We start from the raw sequence: 20,639 nt of genomic DNA, 5'->3' as shown, positions 1-20,639 counted from the left end.
GGATTTTCGATCCGTAACTTCCCAAGAGTTTCAATAAGCTCCTAGAACATCCTAAAGTTTTGAAACAATCCAATGGTCGGATCTCTACCAATCGCTAAAATTAAGTGAAGGCTGACGTTTAGGTTTAAAAACTTAGAAAACCCATCTAGGAAGATCCATACGTCAGATTTCTAATCCATCAATTCCTAATATCCTTAAATATTACGTACTATAACGTATTAAGGTTTTGTGACGATCTAATGGTCGGATCGTCGAATCATAAAATGGTCAAGTGGTGTAGTATTCCATTTTAGGTTCAAACTATCGAACTATAACAAACGGTGATTAAATTGAAATCAAAACATTGAATTTAACTTAAAAAGACAGTGTCGGCCCACTGGCCACGAGCCGATGCACGTGGTAGTCAGCCGCCCCAACTAGCCGGAAAATCGAACAACTCCAAAAATTCCCAAATTTTACAGGAATGAAGATCTCAATGAGTAGAGCAAGTTTTATACATGTGGCCAAGTCCAATTTGGCCAGAAAAAGCCTCAAATCGCCACGAACCTACCGGAAACCCTAGAAAATGGTGGTTGTCGATTCGTCATCTCCGATACTTTGATGCACCAACCAAGGCTTGGGACTGATTCTTGGGTTCACAAGGAGTCGAACCATGGTGGTGACTTTGGAAACGGCAGATCGTCGCCGTGGGTGCCTTCGGACTTGTCAAATAAGAAAACATGAATTCGTCGTGAAATCTTCACTAACCGCCGTCAAATTGGTGTGGAATTATAAGAGGGAAGGTCGTTGAGTCGAATGGTGATAGTGGGAGACTCCAACTCGCTGGAAAATAGACGAAAATGGCAACGGAAAAAGCTGCCAAAAACTGGGTCAAGGGGATCCGGCCCTAGTTAGCTGCTCTCCCGCTTCTCTCATTTCCCTCCTTGTTTTCTCCCCCCATTGGTCATCTCCTCACCTCCTTCTTCTAGTTGGTCCATCCTCCTCTTTTCCCTCCCTGTTCTCCTTTCCTAATTGGGAGAAATATATACAATAATAATTAGTAATTTTTAGTACTTTTCGGATTTGTAGTTCTGTAAAACCTTCATTGTAACCCTGGCTTCGATTTCGATTTCGCTTACGCCTACACGTTCGTAACGTCGAATGCTTCAAGAATACGGTAAAGTGATAGCCCATACACGTCACGAATGACGGTCAACAAAAGTCAACGATCTCGCCTTTAGTGGTATTTTCGTAAATTCACTCTTTTGAAATTTATAAAATTGTAAAATTAAGAACGGGTTGTCACACTAATAGTATTCTTTTATTATTATTATTATTATTATTATTATGAAATTGGGCTAAGGCAATAAATGAGCAATTATAATAATTTAGTTTGAATTAGTATTTGAAGATAAGCAAACATAAAAAAATTTAATTTTTAAATAATAAAATATGAGTTAAAATATTATTGAACCTAAAGTGCAAAGTTAGCATTATCCATGATACAATTGGAGGTCGAGCTTAGGTAATAAACCGGCTAAATAACGTTTTTTATCTTTTTTTTTTATGTTTTTATTTTAGTTTCTTCAAGTTTGACGGTCAACCGGCCAAGCTGCGTGTGCGGTGTGGGCTGGGTTACCGGTTTTAACTGTCTAGCGGTAAGATCAGTTGTCAGAATGCAACACGTGGATGGATGATTGTGGTGCGGCGGTGAGCGCAACGTTGAGACGTCATGGATTAGGATTCTTTCTTCTTATTTTCATCTTCTTTCATTTTTTTTCCTCTCATATTTTTTATTTTATCTTTTTCTTTCTATAAATAATTCATATGAGATGTTAACGGAGCTTAACCGTCATCGTTCAAATAAAAGATGAAGAAAGAAAGAAAAAAAAAAGATAGGAAAGAACCCTTCTCTGACGTCAAGGTGGCTAATCATTGCTCAGTCAGGGAAGGCGGCTATACCGTTGTTTGAGTTTCACATGCTCAGCACGTGTAGGTAAGCGATGCTAGGGTTACGCTGGTCACTCGAGTTTTAAGCACGTGTCAAAATTAAATGGTTTCGTGGGGTGTAGCCACTTGCTAGTGGTTCGTGGAAGTTTCAGGATAAGCGGTAGGCGGTATGGCAGAGTATGGATCCTCGAGTCTCTGTGGAATTGAAGCGTGAGTGGAGAGGTCCACGTGGTAAAATCTGAGGGGGCTATTGGGCTGGCGGGGACATGCGATTGCCACGTCGCCCAATCAGGTCGTGTGGGCGGAAAACAAAACGAGTCATTTGAGGTCACGGTGGAGTTATGTATTTTGTCGCATACAAATTAATTTCATAATGCGGACAGTCGGTGCAACGTTGCCACTTGTTCTAATTTCCACAAAAACGTTACATCAAGTGAAGTAGACTTTAAACAATTACCCAACTTTAAGAAATGGAAAATGATCCTTATCGGATCTATTTTTTGAAAATCTTTAAAGATTCCTTAATCAGTATCGTTTATCGTATATTGTACAATCAGAAATTATTTTAAAATTTTAAATTTTAAATTAAAATACATAGTGCATAACGAAAACTGACCGTACAAAAATAATCCGACTAGAATCATTTTTCTTAAGAAATATCAATGGAATCTCTTTTTTCTTTTCTTACTTTTTACAAGACGATGTTCTAAATTATGAGAAAATAGTTCTGTTGCGTTTAACGTGACCATATTAATTTGGCCAAATAACAAAACTTGTATTGTAGTGGAGATAATCTCATAAGTAAATGAAAAAATAAATGACTTGCATATAAAATGCCTATATATTATAGTATAAATGTTTTTATAATTATATGATTAACTAATATTACATGTGGTGGTTGGCATGATGGAGTAATTTGTCCTAGTGTGTGTTGAATTATCATATAGACGGGCCACATGTTTAGATTTAACAACATTAGTATTGTCCTAACTTGGTAATTACTTAGTGCATAATCTGTCAGATATGAGATTTTTATCATAAAAGTCTACGATATTAATTAGAGCAGAATTAAAGTATTTAAACTATAATTCTCTCCTTCGACCGCAATGTGGGATTCAACATTGTGTTTAGAATTTAAACATTTATGTTAGAATAACATTAGTTGTGTTAAATTAAAGAAATAAATTGAAAATAAAACTTTTTTTTTTAAGGGAGACAATTTGTGGCAAGTTACGGTTCTATACCCCTTTTGAGCCCGAAGAGGATATGAGAGATTTCATTCTATGCGTAATCACAATCAAGCAGACTTATCAGCTCAGATCATCGAATCTAAAACCTCCCTTTTTTTTTTTCACTCCCATGTATAGAAAGACATGAATTATTAGAACCTTTGCATTCCCACAAAAACACAATAGCTGAAGGCAAGTTTCTCTAACTATTATTATTCTCTTGGTAAAGAGGTGAGAGGGGGCCCAAGAGGATGCTTCTAATCAACATACAAGTTACGCGAAATTTCTTGCGTGCTTTTAGGTTTAGGGTGATGCATAACACATTAGCTGGGGACAAGTTTGATTTGGACCACATCATCAAATACTATATTATATGTACAATTATACAAGGTAGTTAGAGTGGTAGGCAAATAATATATATATATATATATATATATATATATATATATATATATGTGTGTGTGTGTGTGTATGGTTCAAATAATTGTTGATAGTTTTGGCACTTCTACTAAAATATATAGTAGTGTAGTATGGTAATTGGATGTTAAGTTAGGCATATACTAATGGTTAAAAAACGGACTATATTTCTTTGGAGTTAACTGAAAAATGAATGATTAAAAGATTTGTGATAATTTTGACATTGCCACTTAGGACAGTTTAGAATTGCTGTACATTTTTAAAAATTGCCAACACATGTGACTAACAAAGTTAAAAAGAAAAAAGAAGTAAAACGGACCCTTTTTTTCCTTCAACTTTTGGGGGTGAGGGGGAAATTGCATGATTTGACTAATAGGAGAACGAGTATCACATAAAAGAATGATTAATAAGTCAATTTTTTTTTCTTTAAAAAATAAATCAGTTGATGATTTCGTCATAGTAGTTCATCTTTCCAAAGATCAGAATACTCATAAAGAAATTATATATACACGTGTTCCGTGTGCTTATGGAATCTTGCATGTGAAATGACCAAACACTAGACATGAATCTCATCATTTCCACTCCAATCCTTGCTTTATCCCATTTGAAATATAAAGTTCAATGTGATCCAAGCCACTGAACGATGTGCCTCAGTTTTTTAAAAATGACAATTCCTTGTAACCCTACGACAATTTTAACAAACCATCTCTTCAAATATAAAAATCTTTTTATACAATGGTATTAGGGTAGGGGGTTTAGACTGGATCAAATAATGAGCTAACTACAGTTAGATATTCAACTGGTCATTCATAGGAGTAGAATATAGGTTTCTCTATTTACAAGTGGAAAGTAGTTAATACCATTACGTTGGAATATGATTTATAATGTCAGGGTTTTTACAAGAGTAAACTGTCGTTTGACACCCCTAAACTATTGATTCAGTTAAAAGTCCCCTTGAAGTACTTTTTTGGTAAATTAATACCTTAAACTATTTTAAATCAATCAATTAACCCAATTATGGTTTGTTTGTACCACATTTGTGGGTGATGTGGTCTCACCTTTGAATGGCGGCTTGATGTGGTCTCACCTTTCAACAGTGACTTTATGTGGTTTCGTCTTTCAGTAATGACTTTATATGGTCTCACTCTCCAGCGACGACTTTGTGTGGCCTCACTCATCAGTGAAGATCAATGTGTGCACTAGTATAGGTTTGTTGTGTCTATTGTTCTTGTGATGAGGTTTGTTGCGTCTATCATTCTTGTGATGAATTTGTATTAGTGGACCTGTACTTGTAGTAACCGTGTAGTAGTTTTAATTAATTGCTTTTTTGTGTAAATTTACTCCAGATGAATTCGTTGATCACTAAAGCAACATACCTAATAAGCACCCTTATATTTATTTGTGATGATCAATCAAATTGAAACACCATTATCATTTAAAGAAAAATAAAATAAAATAAACTCAAGAATACGTTGCAAAACTCAAGTATGATGATGAGGTTCACCAGCTAGTTAATGTAAAATTTTCCGTCGCATTCTAATCCTATCATCCGAGATTCGTATATGATTCCTTTTAAATTCATTTGATCCATATTTTCTAGAAAGTGATTACATGCACGCAACGCAATATACATTTGACTATTGCTCTTTCCTTCTATAAATAAGTAGGTTCTTCATATATATACTCCTTTCATTTTCTTCCTTTGATAGAGTTTATATCATTTGGGGGATCGATCAATTTCTAGAGACCTTTTCTTTTTAGCTTTTCTTATGAACTTACTTCTTCAAAGGGATAAGATCATGCCATCTTATCGAGCTGACCAAAATATATTTTCCATTTTTTTCTAATATAATTTTTGTTACTCTATGCTATGAATGTCACATCCCGACCCGAGCAGGATCACTTTCCGAACCCGACTCCACCGTAGCGTAATATTGTCCGCTTTGGGCCCCCAACACACCCTCACGATTTTGTTTCTGGGAACTCACACGAGAACTTCCCAGTGGGTCACCCATCATGGGATTGCTCTAGCCCCCTTCTCGCTTAACTTCGAAGTTCCTACGGAACCCAAAGCCAGTGAGCTCCCAAAAGGCCTTGTGCTAGGTAGAGATGGGAATACACATATAAGGATCACTCCCCTGAACAATGTGGGATGTCACAATGAAGACTCACGTGATTTATATATTGGTAATAAACTTTTATATTGATAAATATGTATTGTTTTGGTTAGATCCCATCCATTGATGATCTCCAAAAAAATTTCATCCTCTTATATATTTTCATATGAACATATTAAGCTAAAATTCTGATTGTTTGTTGAATTTGGCTTGAATATATTGTCTTAAAAAAAATTCTTCAAATACCATCTTCAGAAGTGGTAAATCTTCAATAGTCTGGATTATATACAGAGAAGTCCGGCTTTTATTCATTAGATTGGCAAATAAGTAAAAGTAATATTCCTCAATTCAATCATAACTGTTCATTTTCCGTACTGCTGAATAGTCCGAACTATTAAAAAAAAATTACTTAAGAAGGGCCCCTTAATAAAATTTGTACAGTGTCTCCGAAATGTCAAAGACAACTCTTGATAAGTTGGTGCTTGATTCCATACACTATAGCGAAATGATTTTCTTATTCCATCCGTTTCTATTTGATTAATAGGTCTTGAATCATGACAAATTCAAATAATATATATAGCCTTCAAGGAAAGAGATCTTCATTTTCTTTCAAAAAATGGGAATAAGTTGTGGGACTCATTCCACATCGAACTTCAACGATTCGAACTATCTATTATGTAAGTCTCATTTCATAAATCATCTATCCAAAAATTCAATTCAATCCGAAATCATTTGTCCATTTAATTGTCACGATGAAATTTAATGTTTCTTAGAACATAGTTTTCATCAATTTCTTTAAACTCAATTAGATGCCTCAAATATTTCCAATTTGCTAATATTTTGCAAGGATTATGCAACTTGAAAAATAGACGGTTCGAATCGTTGAAGTTCGATGTGGTGTGGGTCCCGTAAGTTCAAAAAATGGGGATTCCCTTCCCCTAATAACCATATATATTTTTCTTTTAATAACCACATGATTGTTTATCTAGGGTAGGCGATATCCACCAAAGTGATTGATGAAAGAAAAGAAGACAAGAAATAGAAGGGCGGCATCACTGGTGCAGGTTGGCCTATCTAGACAGCTAGCCATATATAAGGTATGATAAGCAAGCAAAACACGTGAGCGAAAAGGGCCACGTCGAAGTCGCAGTCTCGACATACATGCATGTAAATTGCAATGCAAGAGTCTAATCTAAGTCCATTTACTTGGACTCGTTCATTGTTCACTTCCAAAGTGGATACGTTTGTAGTTGTGTCCATTATTTACGGTCTTACAATTCAAGGGGACAAGCAATGCATACAACATGTGCATATGGATCAGATTTGGCTCTATTATTGCCGGCTGACACAATAATTCTATATCTCTATCACTCGAGAATAACTTACATGGTACCAGTACACATTTATGTGGTATCTTGTGTCAATAATACAAAGATATATGAATAAAAACTTATACATATATTTATTCTATGAGCATAGAATTTTACCGTAATGGTGTATCCGTGGCATGCAAATTCATGTCCTCTCTCTCGACGTCACACTCATGCATGAATGCCGACCAGTTATTGTGTCCACTACTTGGACAAATTCAACCATTTTACTTCTTGTGGAATTGGCTTAATTTTCTACTTGTTATGTATTTGGCTTTGTTTGGCAGGACACGGTGCCGTGCTTGGACAGGCTTTTCTTTACTTATTTTAGAGAAAATTAGTATTCAGTGTCTAATTACTAATGTTCATTGATTGAAATCTTACTAGTTTTTAGATTTTAATCAAAGTTTTTAGTATTAATGTGTTAATGAATTTATATGTAAGTTACATAATTTTCAAAATAAAAATTAGTAGTTGGTTTAGAATTTTAATACTCCCACCCTTATTAAAATTCCTAATTACACAAACACCCCTTGAGGTTTATCGAGGTTTCACAAAACACCCCTTAAAAATTAAAAGTCTTTTTATAAAAAAATTAATGGGTGCAAACTTATTCATATTTATTTTTTTTATTATAGAAATATTAATTACACAAACACTCCTTGAGGTTTATCGAGGTTTCACAAAACCCCCTCACATTTGAGACATTACACTAACACTCCCTCACGTTTTAATTCACTTTCACATAACCCCTTCAGTCAAAATTTTGCTAATAAATTGACAACTTTACCCTTGTAACTAATTAATTAAACAATAAAGAAATATATTATAAAAATAAAAATAAATAATTAAACATTAAAAAAAATTAAAAACTTCTCCCTCTCTCCTCCTTTCTTTGACTTATTCACACCACCACCATTCTCACCCATGCCTGCACGCTGCCCAAATCCTTCAACTCCTCCACCAAGCATAAGTCATATATTTATCAAGAAGAAAAAGCCATCGATTGATCATTCCACCATGGAAAACACTGCATTGTTGTTGGCACCGGAGAGTTCCGGCGCCGCCATGGCCATGAAAAGCAACCCCTGTATTCTATGGGTTGTACGATCTGGAACCACAATCCGAGATGGGTGTGTGAGGTTTCAGTTGGATATAGTCAGGAGGGAGCGGGACTAATCTAGATTGGGTTGGGATGGTTGCGTGGGAACGTGCTGGGGAATGGGAAGTGGTGAGAGATGAGGTTCAGATGATAAAATTCACAAATCTTTTTTTTTTTCGACATTCTGGATTTTGGGTTCTTCTTTGTTTCTCAAAATTTGCATATAATCTCATCTGGGTTTTGTTCAAATTGATCAAAAAACCTAACTTTGGTGAAAATTTTGGTGTTTAAATTTCTGGATTTCTCAAAAAAATGGTGACTATGAATCTGGAAATACTACATTATGTTATGGACCATGTGTATGGTTCATTCATACAGAGAACAAAGATTAGTCCTCCTTTTTCGAGAGGGTGGGGCGGGGGAGAGGAAAGGGATGATCGTGGCGATGGTGAGACGGCGGGGAGGAAGAACGGTGAGGCGTGGAATTGTGAGGGTTTAGGTTTTCTCTCTTTTTTCCCATTCGATCTTTTAAGGTTTTAATTTATTTTTTAATGTTTAATTTATTTATTTAAATATTTTCTTTATTATTTAATTAATTAGTTATAAGGGTAAACTTGTCAATTTATTTGCAGAATTTTGACTGAAGGGGTTATGTGAAAGTGAATTAAAATGTGAGGGGATGTTAGTTTAATGTCTCAAATGTGAGGGGGTATTGTGAAAATTTGATAAACCTCAAGGAGTGTTTGTGTAATTAACCCATTTTCAATTCAAAATATTTCTGTAATAAAAATATAAATATGAATAATTTTCTCATTAATTTTTTTATAAAAAGACTTTTAATTTTTAAATCTTAATTGTACCCATTCTTATAATTTTTGTAATTTTTTAAATCTTAAATGTACCCATTCATAAATATATCAATTTGTTATATGTAAAATATATCATTTTTAATATAAAATGTAACCCTTTTTTTATATAAAATTCAATCTATATTTTTTTTTTTATGAACATAGGTACATTCTATTTCTTTTATTTGAGAATGTATCTATGTCAAGTTTAATTAAAGAAATTTAATAATGTTATCAAACATAATATCTTTTTTTTTTTTTTTTTGAAAAATGTACCCATGTTTGGTACAATGTTTTTTTGGTTAATTTTGATGAATGTACCCAAGTTTATACATACATACACTATATTGGAGAGCATAATTTATCATTTAATATTTTTAATTCCACAAAGTATAAGTTTTATTTAAAATCTCATTAATATAAACAACTACAAATATCATTTTTTATTTAAAAAATATAATAATCTACTTAGAAATATATTATTGTATTAATGTTAGGGACTTTGATAAAAAACTGAAAACCAATAAGGTTTCAATCATAAAATATGAACAGTTAGGGATTACATCCAAATTCTCCATTTATTTTATTTAGTTTTATACAACCAGACGTCGAAAGATGGAGAATCATCCTAAAACTTGGAATAAAAAAAATATACTTTTAATTAAGTTATGTTATTTAATTATCTGAGATGTGTAGGTTATTGTACATGCAATATGATGACTGCAAGTTTGAAGCATGTCATATATGGAAAGATTTGATTGTAATGTTGAAAGCTCTAATATGTTGGATGCGAACTTGTTTCTATTCAAAGTAATTAAGTAAATCGTAAATGCTCTATAAATAATACTTTGGCTAATTAAGAGCATGGGACAAGTAATTTCATGAAAAAATTCAGTTGTTACAAGTATAACAAGTAATAACTAAGAAGCTCCAAGTATTTGGTACTCGAACATATAATTAATACATGTTATGATATTGGTGCATCTACGATCAAGTTTTTAATTTAAGGTATGGTATATATTAGTAAATCTTTGTTAATTTGGACTAGCAATAATGTAGGCGAGAATCAAACCTAAAAATACTAAACAGTAATGCTAAATGATAGATATTAGTAGTTACAGTTTAAGAAACTAGTGTTGTGGGTATCATCAATATTATTCTATAAACAATCTATGTATTCTGTTCGACAAAGGCTATATTTATGTATTAGAAAAACCTAATCTTTTCATATTGCCTTTTTTTTTTGTGTTAGGCTTAAATGACGTCATATTTGATAAGTGAAGACTGCTTAGAGTTTAAGTCTCCTGAATTTATTCTTCATATTACCAATTGTTTTTAGAATTTGAAAATTGGATGCTCACATCCTAATAAATAACAAAGAAGAATCTCATTACAAGAGAGATGCAACTAATCAAATTGCTAAGGGCATACCCGTGGAAGGTCCTATGTTCGGTTCCTCCTCTTTCTCTAATATCATTCATATTAAAAAAATAATCCTAATTAGTGTGTTTGTTTCTACCAAAAATTCATTTCAAATGGCCACTCAGTACTATGATACAGTGGTATTCATTTTCACTTGGAAGTAAGAGGTCCTAAGTTCGAATCCCGTGAATGGTGAATTCGATACCAAATTAGGTTGCCTATTATGTGACTTAACCAAACTCTCTTCCTTAGTATAAAAATATCGATGTACTAACAAAAATCATTTTAAATGTTTTGAATCTGACCCATAATACGTTGAACAAATAATTGAATGCTTCTCTCTTTAAAAACTAAAATTATACTAATAAATATTAGTTTAATACAAAATTATATTAATAAAGATTTAAGAACGATGTTAAATCAATAAATTCCAAGTTCAGTTAATCTAGCCTTGCAAGTCTTTAAGCTGAAGAATTTGGACTTAAAAACTTGAGTTTTAGAAAAGTCACCATCTTTACGACCACTTTTGATTTGATCCTAATTAAATTTGTAATTAATTTCGATTAAAAACAAAACGCAGCCATGTAAGAATAGTCATGCTGCCGCCATTTTTAATAGTCAATAACAAGTAATTGCAGGTAGCTAGCTGGGTTGTGACATTTCTGCATTCACCAAACTTTAGGTGAGCACATACACATCAAGTTAGGATGAAAATATTTCAACGTATTGGGGCTTAATTTGACTTCAAAACTACTTTCGTACAAATTTTTCTTTGAGTAAAGGATGGATTTGAAAATGGTGCAACATTTGAAATCCTTTCTTTTCTTCCCTATCAAATTTATGTGAGTTTTATTAGTAAAATGTACACTTTTCAGATGCGTCATTTCATTTGGAAATGTGATAGTGATTTTGGTGTAACACATCTATGTCTTTGTAATTATCTCTCTCTCCTCATTTGGGTGTGACATGATGAGAGAGAGTCACGAAGAGTTATCCTCAAGAAAGTAAAAAAAAAATATGTAAAATGTTTAGGGTCTGTTTGGTACTTAATTTGAATTCAAATTTTTAAACTCAAAACACTTTTTTTAAGTTTTAAGTATTAAAAACTTGTTTAATAGGACTGTTTTTAAAAAATAAATTCAAAACTAACTTAGAAATAATGCATATTCTCTAAAAATACAAAAAATGATATTTTAAAGTTTTTAAAGTTAAAGCACACTCGTTTCTTTTCTCTCTCCTCCCCTCTCCTCAGACTCCACGTCTCTCTCTCTCTCTCTTACTTTTTTTTCTTTCAATTCTCTCTCTTCTTTACCTCTCTCCTCCTCTCCATCTCTTATGGTACTATGTTCTTTCTTCCTTTTCTGCGACCCTTATTTTTGTTCAGTTTAAATTTTAAGATTTAAACATTTTAAATCTCATGTCAAACGAGTTTTTGAGTCTTGAAGTAAATTAATTTTAAGAAATATTCTTATGATAAGTTTTGAGAAACGATTACTTTTTTTGAATAAGATACCACACATGCCCTTAACTTTTTCTTACAATTTTTACGAAACCTTTTGCAATATACTGTATGCGTTCTACCAGTCATAAATATGAGACGATCCCAGGAAATGCGAAGTTTTTGGAGCCCAGGAGAAATTGGTGTTACACTAAACATCCTCCATATTATTATTAACCTAAAATACAACGTACAACGATACGATACTGAGAATTACAAAAACACAATAACGGTAACAATGTCGCTACATAGGCCCTCTTCACAACACCTAAAAGGCATTCAAACCCAAACTCCTATCATCCTCACCTTTATTTGTCTCTTGGTTGGATTTGGGGGGAGAACCTCGAGTTTATACATAAAATTTAAGCTGGAAAAAGAATGTGCCGCTTACAAAATTTACCCTTAAGAGTACAAGTATTATGTTAACAAGGGAGATAGCGGCAGCTCGCCATGCGTAGTTTCTTCATACGGGTTCAAACAATGCACTGGGGTGTGAAGCGACAAAACGCTGTATGGTTCCCTCCCTTGCGCTACATGCGGCCAACTACGGTTTCTTGATCTCATCTCTTTTGAGCTTATTCTGGTATCCATAGATGTTGAATGAGATGAGCATAACTGAGATATGGGCCGCATCCGAGATAGCCTCACGTTTGAGGAGATTTTGGCTTCGAAGTTCAGCTGCCTTTGACTAGTGGCTTTCAAGTTTACTTTTGGACCAACCACCGGAGGGAAACTAACTGAATCAGCTGAGGGGCAACTAGAGGCGTCATTGCACGAAGGAATAGTTGTGTTCAGCATCGCTCTACTCTTTTTCCAAGACAAAAATGCTTGTTGTAGCCTGGATGGAACCTGCACAACAACAAGAAGTTGTAAGAACTAGTTCAAATTCACAGACATCACTCAAACTGCATTCTCTGAAAACAGGGCACCGTCAGTTGGATATGTAACAAAAATATTCAAAACACCAGCTGATATACCGATTAAAAGTCCTCACATTTTATGTGTCAATCACCAGCATCTGCTTTCAAATACGGAGTATTATCTTGACTCATGCAGGGTAATATAAAATAAACACTGTTGGCATCATTAAGAGTGCCCTCAACCTTCAACTTATTTCAAACAAACAAGATGGATTAGAAAGTGACAGTGTTGATGATCAAATCCATTAGACATTGCCTATCTTTTGAAGGACTACCATAAGTTGTAACTACTTGACAGATATATAAATAAGCTCCCATAAGTAAAAAATCACTCGGTTAAGTGAAACTTTAAATCTGAACTACCATAAGAACTGCACATCAATAGATGCACACACCCAGATTTATGGTATTCTGAAAATTTTAAACTTTTTAAACTCTTAATTCACAAGAAAACCGATCCATGGTTATCTCATTTGTAAGTATAACCTACGCTCTAATTCCATACTTTCTATTGACTAATTAACTCATTGTACCAACTTATACATCACTTGCGTATGCTATCAAAACTCTTCTTGGCAAGGATAGTGATTAATTGCATAGAAGCATATTTCACATGGAAAGATGTCAAAATCTGTAGTTCATATAAACAAGCAGAGTTCTTGTTTCAATCATAAAAGCAATCAAGTTCAACAGTCTAAATCCTTAATGCAAATATAAACCGTCATCAGCACTAACTAGATACAAAAGATCAAGTCAAGCCTCTACAGAAGGGGATTAATGAGTTTAGAAATCTAATCGTCATGACTCATCCGTCAAACAGTATACAGCGCAATTAATCATTAAGAGGACACTACACACAAGCTAATCCAAAAATTTTACAAAGTTGCTTGGCTATGAGGAAAGGAAAAAATGCTGATTTTATTCAAAACCATGACATCATTTGGACTACCACAATATAAACTTTCCTACTGACTGAGCTAATATATTGATTGGCTATGGTTTTCATTTTTGGTAATCTAAGGCCTTGTATAGCATATATATGTCTTAACATCACAAGATATTCTATTTAATAATGCTGACTTATAGCAACATTTTAATGAAGCGAAATTCCAAGAAATATGTTGTAAAAGAAAAGTTCAGAACTCACTCCAGAGACAAGGCTACATGAAGCAAATGCCAATGAAGACGAAGAAAATGGAGATTTCCCAGGTTTGTTTCCCTTCTGGCCATTTTTAGTTGCATCTTGATCTGCAGTTGCTGACCCAAAACTTGATGGCGCAACATCATCCTCATCTTCCTCTTCCTCTTCCTCGTCCTCATCCTCTTCATCCTCTTCAACTAAGGGTTTCTCATCTTGCTTAGCCGATGCAGCAGAAGTATCTTCTTCCTCCTGCAAACTCATTTCCACCTTCTCTTCCTCTTTCTCTCTCATCTTTAACTCCTCATCCATATCCTCAATTTCCTCTTCCAGGCACAACTCAGCCTCTACAAGTTCAAGTTCTTTTTCAATCAACTTCAACTTCACCTCACTGGCTTTCCTCTTCTCTTCAGTCCATTTCTCTATTTTTTCAAGAACGGGCTTGCATGCATTTTCCACTGCTGATACCACACGCATCCATAAATTTTTCTTCTTCACACCAACATTCCTTCCATAGAAATCATCAAAACCAAGGGGAAGGAACTCCACCTTTTTTGGGTCCACCTCTTCCCCATCTTTTAGAAGTGGCTGCCAAAATAAGCGCACCCCATATTTTTCATCATTGATATAGTTGATTAACCGTCCAGTTCGTGTGTGTAGGATTATGGGATCTTCAGTATATACAAGCTTCGATGGGTCTTCAGGATCAGGCTCTGGTTCCTTGTTAAGAAGAACAAATTCTGGAGTTTCATCTGATCGAGCAAATGTAACATACATTAGTACTAGTAGGCAACTTAACTTTGTCTTTTTTGGTGGAAGACCAAACCACGCATTTATATTCAGAGAAGCACAAAACTAAACGGAATTATATGAAGAAGCCAATGGCTTATGTGGACAGGTGACACCTCTCAAATTTTACAATGGAAAGATAAAAGGGTTCATAAAATTGAGTTTGTCGTATGCCTGGAAGATCCCTAACATTCTGCTTCTTACTTCGGAGAAAGAAGGAAAAAGAAATTCATGCATGGGTGGATGTGCAGAGCAAATTTTTTGAATGAATGCGAGATGAAGAGGGCGTATGTCTATGGATGATGAAACTAATACCCTTTGACCACCAGTATTCAAGCTCAGCAGGCATGGGTATCCTCAGTGGAGCTTTATAGAAGGAGTTCAACCACATTTCCCTTTCTTCATCGACCTCATGCACATACGTTTTCCAATAATCAGGTACCTGACAAAGAAGTATAAATACTTTTATATGAGAAAAGAAGTATTACATGCTCAACTTCTTAAACCTGATCAATCAATTTCCCGACTAATTAAGTACACTGATTTACTTTCATTTTTTGTTACGTGAAAAATTTTACCAGCCATAAACAATTGATGATAACTTACTTCATAAAATTGGTTTATGAAGCCTGGTGCCATCCAAACATCATCATCTTCATAAAAGTAGGGATGTTGAGGATCACCATAAGGTCCCCTTTCCTCCCTAACCACTTTAAAAGAAAAGAAATTCCATTGTCATGAACAAAGGAGAAATCACAGAGTCTACAAAAGCTGAATGGATCTTATGGTATAAACCAGATCTACATGACGCAAGCATTTATAATAGTCATTCAAAGTTCCTATGTACGAAAGTCTACAAAATCAACTAAAACTGCATTTTCTGAGAGCCAGATTATCATAAAATATTAATAATAAATGGAGCAAGGCCCCAACAAGGGCTGTATTCCAACACACTAAATGTATGCAAACCTATATGGGGTGTTGAAGAACTATTGGTATCTCTTCAGTAAAAATAATATGTACATTCCATAGAATACTGAAATGCTATCATTTTTTTTTGGTCAATGTCCTCAAATACTGTCTATATGGACACTTTTACACCTGAATCCGTGAATAAATATACTAACAATATGTAAGCCATGTTCCTGACGATAATGGTATATGTTTTAGTGCATATTTAATTAATCTCTGGCCAGAAACGTCCACCAATAAAAGTTGAGTACAAATTTTCAGTTTCTACAAGATACAACAATTCGCAATTTAATTTTATGGAAGGCAATTATTGGTATTAAAAACATACTTCCATCAGGCTTGTTCACAAACATCCGAGCCTTAGCAGCAGCCACTTCTGCAATACCCGCGTGCATCTGAAAAGCAACCAACACATTAGAGAAATCTTCACACAGATGGTAACTTTCGCCTCTGTATAATACATCAAAGAATGAACATATATTTTTACCGCTGATACATCCTCATCACAACCAGTATCATCCTCCACTAACTCCCCAAAATAGAACCGACCCTGCATGCAAATAGAACGTAAAGTACCTTAACTCAATAACCATAATATAGTATCAAGCCGTTATACACTGAGGAATGCAAACAAGGGCAGAACTTTCACATTATTTGGTGCCGGAAATTCTTGGCATGCCCTACAGGTCATTTGATTTCTTTCCACTACGCATCTTTTATCGCTAAAGAGTATACTGGGATTTCCCACTTTCCCACAATTATTAGAGATAGGCTGTCGTTGTAACCTAGGGATCTAATTTTGAGTTAAGAGATGTTATTAAGTTGTTATGAAGCCCTAGGGTAGTTTACAACTTGGTCTACAACTCGTAGATTGGGAGACGGGGTCTATATCATATTAGGATTAGAAGTAGCAGAAAACAATAAGAAAAAGTATCGATGTTTTATGGAAACATTGGTGGTCTCAATTCACAGGAATAGGAATAGTCATACCAGTATCATTATAGGTCAAGGGAAGCTATAGATATTCTCCTAAAATATAAAACTGAAAATGAAACTTGAAGAAATATAAAACTAACTAATGATGCATCACTGAAAACTTACAGTTCTGAACTTCATAAAAGAAAGCAAAGCATTTATACCGGTACATCAGTTTTGGTATTAAAGCTATATTTTTCCAAATCAACTAGCCATGTCTTGAATCTCAACAACCCTCTTTCTAGAGAATAATATGCCTTACTACCCCATACATGGTTTAACCTAATTTCTTGGATGTTGCTTTGTGTATTTTATCATGACAAACAACAGGAAAAGGTCTCCATTTGTACTTGATAAGAGGCAATAATTCTCCACGCTTTTGATTTCTTCCATATCTTAAAGCTTACAATATGTGTTCAGTTAATTTTTTAAAAGAAATGGCTTAAAATTTCATGCACCTACATAAATGGTACGCTCGTTGATTTCATATACCCCACATCCATGCATTCTGGCATGCTTCCACTGACCAGCATAACGATATCGACCTTTCTCCCTGATAAAGAAAGATCATTAGATAAAATCACAAAACCAGTTTCAGAAAAAGAATATCTATTTATATCTTGTACAGCTGTACAGTAAAATTTGCAATGGCTTGATAAATGGTAAATGAAAATTGTAAATTACAAGCCCTCAGGCCAATTTCACCTCTTCTGTTTGGCAAAAAGGTATATATGCCAAAAGCTAGCTACTCTATACTCACATCTAGACTGTATGGGACTATTTCAGCATCAGATATTTGCTGGTGGCTTGTTACCGTGAAAATAAGATTCTACGGGTTGGCTACTAAACAAGGGGAAGTGGTATCTTAGTCAATACGACACCACTTTAGGAACTCAAGCCCATTGACCAACTATCTCACTTGATTTTACTTGATAATCCATACAAATAGCCATATCAAGACTACATATTGAAAAACTAACCACATCTTACAATCCTAAATAAATCAAATCATTAATATCACACAGAATTCATCAAAAAACAATCCTGATTACAACTGATGTAACATAGAAGCCTATAACTTACGGTTTCCTCCCAAATTGTCTGATCCACTCTTCACTTTCATAAAAGGGTACTTCAGTCTGCCCGCCTGCTTGAAGAATGCTGTCTTCAATATCCATCTCCAGCCATTTCTTATCTTCTGGGGTCATATAATCTCTTGATATTATGTGCCCTTCAGCACGCATTTGCGCTTCAAGCCTTACAAGAGGGTAACAAGTACCTCAATTAGTTTATACTGCACAGAAAAAACTCTTAAAGAACCAACTGCCATGATATACCAGGGAACATATATATAGGGATAATAAACTTACTTGGAACCTGGAATAGGCTCTATATCAGGTATATCAACTTCAACAACCCCATGACCCTCCATGTTATTTTGAAGCCATTCACCTTCATACCTACAAAAAGGATATGAAATTTTATTTCTCACATAAAAAGAATGAACTAATTGCAAGCTAGCCAAATTAATAAACTTAGATAAACATAAACAGGGTGGGGGCCTCAGACAAGGCAAAGTAACAATGCCCATTTATCTATTTATTTTTTCTAATATATTGAACTTGAAAACTACTCTAACCTGACGGAAAAGAACCATAGTGATAGAGCAGACTATATCTCCTGCATAAACTCTTTGATACAAGCTTTGTCCACCACACCCTAGGATGCAAATGTCAAAATACTCACTATCCCGTCATACACCCCATCAAAACAAAATAAAAAAAGATACGCTCGCTCAGCCTATCTTTCTTTCACATTTCTGTGTCTTTTCATCATTCTCTTCTAGCCATTTTAAAGATGTCCAAGATAGTCGTCGACATATAAGAGTACGGTGACAACTGAAATTAGTAAATTATATACAAACCTGACAAGTCCCTGCTCGGCAACGTAGACTCCTTTCCCATGAGCCAAGTCATCCCAGACAGTGCCCTCATACCTTCAACAAGGACCATCATAGCATAATGTGATAAGAAACACGATAAGTTAAAACACCAAAAAGCAACAGCTTTTAACATAAACGGAGTAAAAATACAATCTTTGCAGCAATGTAGAGAATGAACATTCAATTGACAAACTAACTCTACACAAATTTGAATGCAGTAAAGAAAGAAACAAAAACATACGTGCTTCCATCTTCGAAAACATAGCTAACCCATTTGAGAAACTCCTCAATCCTATCCATTTCCTCAATCACAGCCTTGGGATTGGAAATGTCATAGTGGTCATCCGGTATAGCTGGGTAAGGCTTCCGGTACGGGACATAAAACGGGGCAATTGGAGGGTCCTTGCCGGCCTTAATCTCCTCCCGGACAATGTCCCACTCTTCCTCATCAGCCCAAACCGGGTCCCACCCGGGGTTGGTCATCTCCAACGGAGCGTCCCCCCATAACTCCTTCAAGTCCTCCTCCCTCCAATTCTCCGGGTCCTCCGGAAAATCGAAAAGGTCCTCATAAAAGACATAGCTTTCGTCCTCCTCGTCCTGCCTTCTCCTCACTCTCTTCCCCTGGAGCACCTGAGAGAAGAGCTTCATGTTCACCTCGGGTGTATTATCGGCCTCGGGAATATCTTCACCGGGTCGGATGTACTTGAGTGAATCATCCGCTTCACCGCCATCTGGGCCGCCACCACCTCCATCTCCTTCGTACTCGGACGACTCGTCGGAGTCGTACTCAGACTCTGAGTCGTCGGAGGAGGAGAGATTTGCTTTTTCCTCATCTGGGTCGGAATTCGAGTCGGATTTTTGGTCCTTGAGTTGGGATTCAGTGGGTTTGGGCGAGTCTTGGTCCGGCATTGTTGGGGGGTCTGGGGAAGAAGAAGAAGATAAGGTAGAGAAGCAGCTGCAGAGACAGAGGGTTTTTGCCGTTTGGTGTTATTTTACACATTAAAATTCAAAAAAAAAAAAAACAAAAAACCAATTAAATCTTGGCCCATGTCTTGAATTTGGGCCTCGGTTACTCATTCGAAGACCAAATAAACTGAAAATTTTCACATGGGTCCAAGTTTGACAAACGTAAAGGCCCAAAACTATTTCCAACAATCAATATTTTAAACTGCACTAATATATGAAAAAAAGATCAATGTGCAAGTAGGCAAGCACATTGCCTTTACATCTAGTGTTTGAAATATCCTAGATATGCTTGATATTTCTACGAAAATATCTACAAATTCATGGAACGATATGGAAAGAGGGGGTGAAGCCCATATCCACGATATTTACGAAAATCAGTCAATTTCATCGATATTTTCGATATTTTCAGGAAATATCCAGTGTTTGCAAACAATTTGTAAAAAAATTGCGAGAAATATCTATGAGCCTATGCATTCTCTTTTTTTTTTTTTTTTTTTTTTTTTTTTCATTTTTTTCATTTCTTTCTTTATAGTTTTAGTTTACTTCAATAAAACTTGTATTGCTTTCATAACAAAATTTTCAATTAAGTTATATATAATTTATTTTTTCTAGTGAAATGCTTTATTTTATTACTTGTCATTATAAGGAAGTTTTTCTTCTCACATATCACATATTTATTGTGTAACATCCCACATCGTCCAGGGGAGTGGATCATGTAAGCCTTATATGTATATTCTCATCCCTACCTAGCACGAGGCCTTTTGGGAGCTCACTGGCTTCGGATTCCATGGGAACTCCGAAGTTAAGCGAGTAGCGCGCTAGAGCACTCCCATGATGGGTGACCCATTGGGAAGTTTTTCGTGTAAGTTCCCAGAAACAAAATCGTGAGGGCGTGGTCGGGGCTCAAAGCGGACAATATCATGTTACGGTGGTGGAGCGGGCCCAAGATGTGGGGGACCCCAGGTCGGGATTTGACAATTTGGTATCAAAGCCTAACCCTGGCCA

General features: G+C 35.2%; 1 protein-coding gene across 2 annotated transcripts; it reads right to left on the bottom strand.

Annotated features, from left to right (window-relative positions):
* Positions 1–12,078: 12,078 nt before the first annotated feature.
* On the bottom strand, positions 12,079–19,669 carry EMB1211 (MORN (Membrane Occupation and Recognition Nexus) repeat-containing protein). Of its 2 annotated transcripts, none has more exons than XR_015960845.1 (11): positions 18,910–19,651; positions 18,651–18,722; positions 18,097–18,186; positions 17,810–17,983; positions 17,189–17,279; positions 16,239–16,301; positions 16,080–16,146; positions 15,386–15,489; positions 15,095–15,221; positions 12,910–14,742; positions 12,079–12,781 (listed from the first exon to the last, which is right to left on the bottom strand). XR_015960845.1 is itself a non-coding variant. In XM_068455120.2 (11 exons), exons 1-11 carry the CDS (start codon positions 19,575–19,577, stop codon positions 12,350–12,352), a joined length of 2,631 nt encoding a protein of 876 aa, XP_068311221.2. In that variant the 5' UTR covers positions 19,578–19,669; the 3' UTR covers positions 12,079–12,349. The 2 variants fall into 2 exon arrangements, 1 of the variants encoding a protein (XP_068311221.2); XM_068455120.2 differs by having other exon boundaries at positions 14,000–14,742; positions 18,910–19,669.
* Positions 19,670–20,639: the final 970 nt, after the last annotated feature.

This window comes from Pyrus communis, chromosome 3, assembly GCF_041283825.1.
Source record: "Pyrus communis isolate YQ-2024b chromosome 3, ASM4128382v1, whole genome shotgun sequence".
In the NCBI taxonomy this organism is placed as follows: Eukaryota; Viridiplantae; Streptophyta; class Magnoliopsida; order Rosales; family Rosaceae; genus Pyrus; species Pyrus communis.
The sequence above is the reverse complement of the archived record's forward strand: the minus strand, read 5'-3'. Positions and strand labels throughout refer to the sequence as shown.

Bases quoted from the DNA above. Each gene is read 5' to 3' on its own strand.
- EMB1211 (XM_068455120.2), bottom strand. From the start codon at position 19,577: ATGCCGGACCAAGACTCGCCCAAACCCACTGAATCCCAACTCAAGGAC. The intron at 16,147-16,238 runs GTAAAAATATAT...GTTGCTTTTCAG, and splicing joins GTGATGAGGATGTATCAGCG to ATGCACGCGGGTATTGCAGA. The intron at 15,222-15,385 runs GTAAGTTATCAT...CTTCTTTGTCAG, and splicing joins TCATAAACCAATTTTATGAA to GTACCTGATTATTGGAAAAC.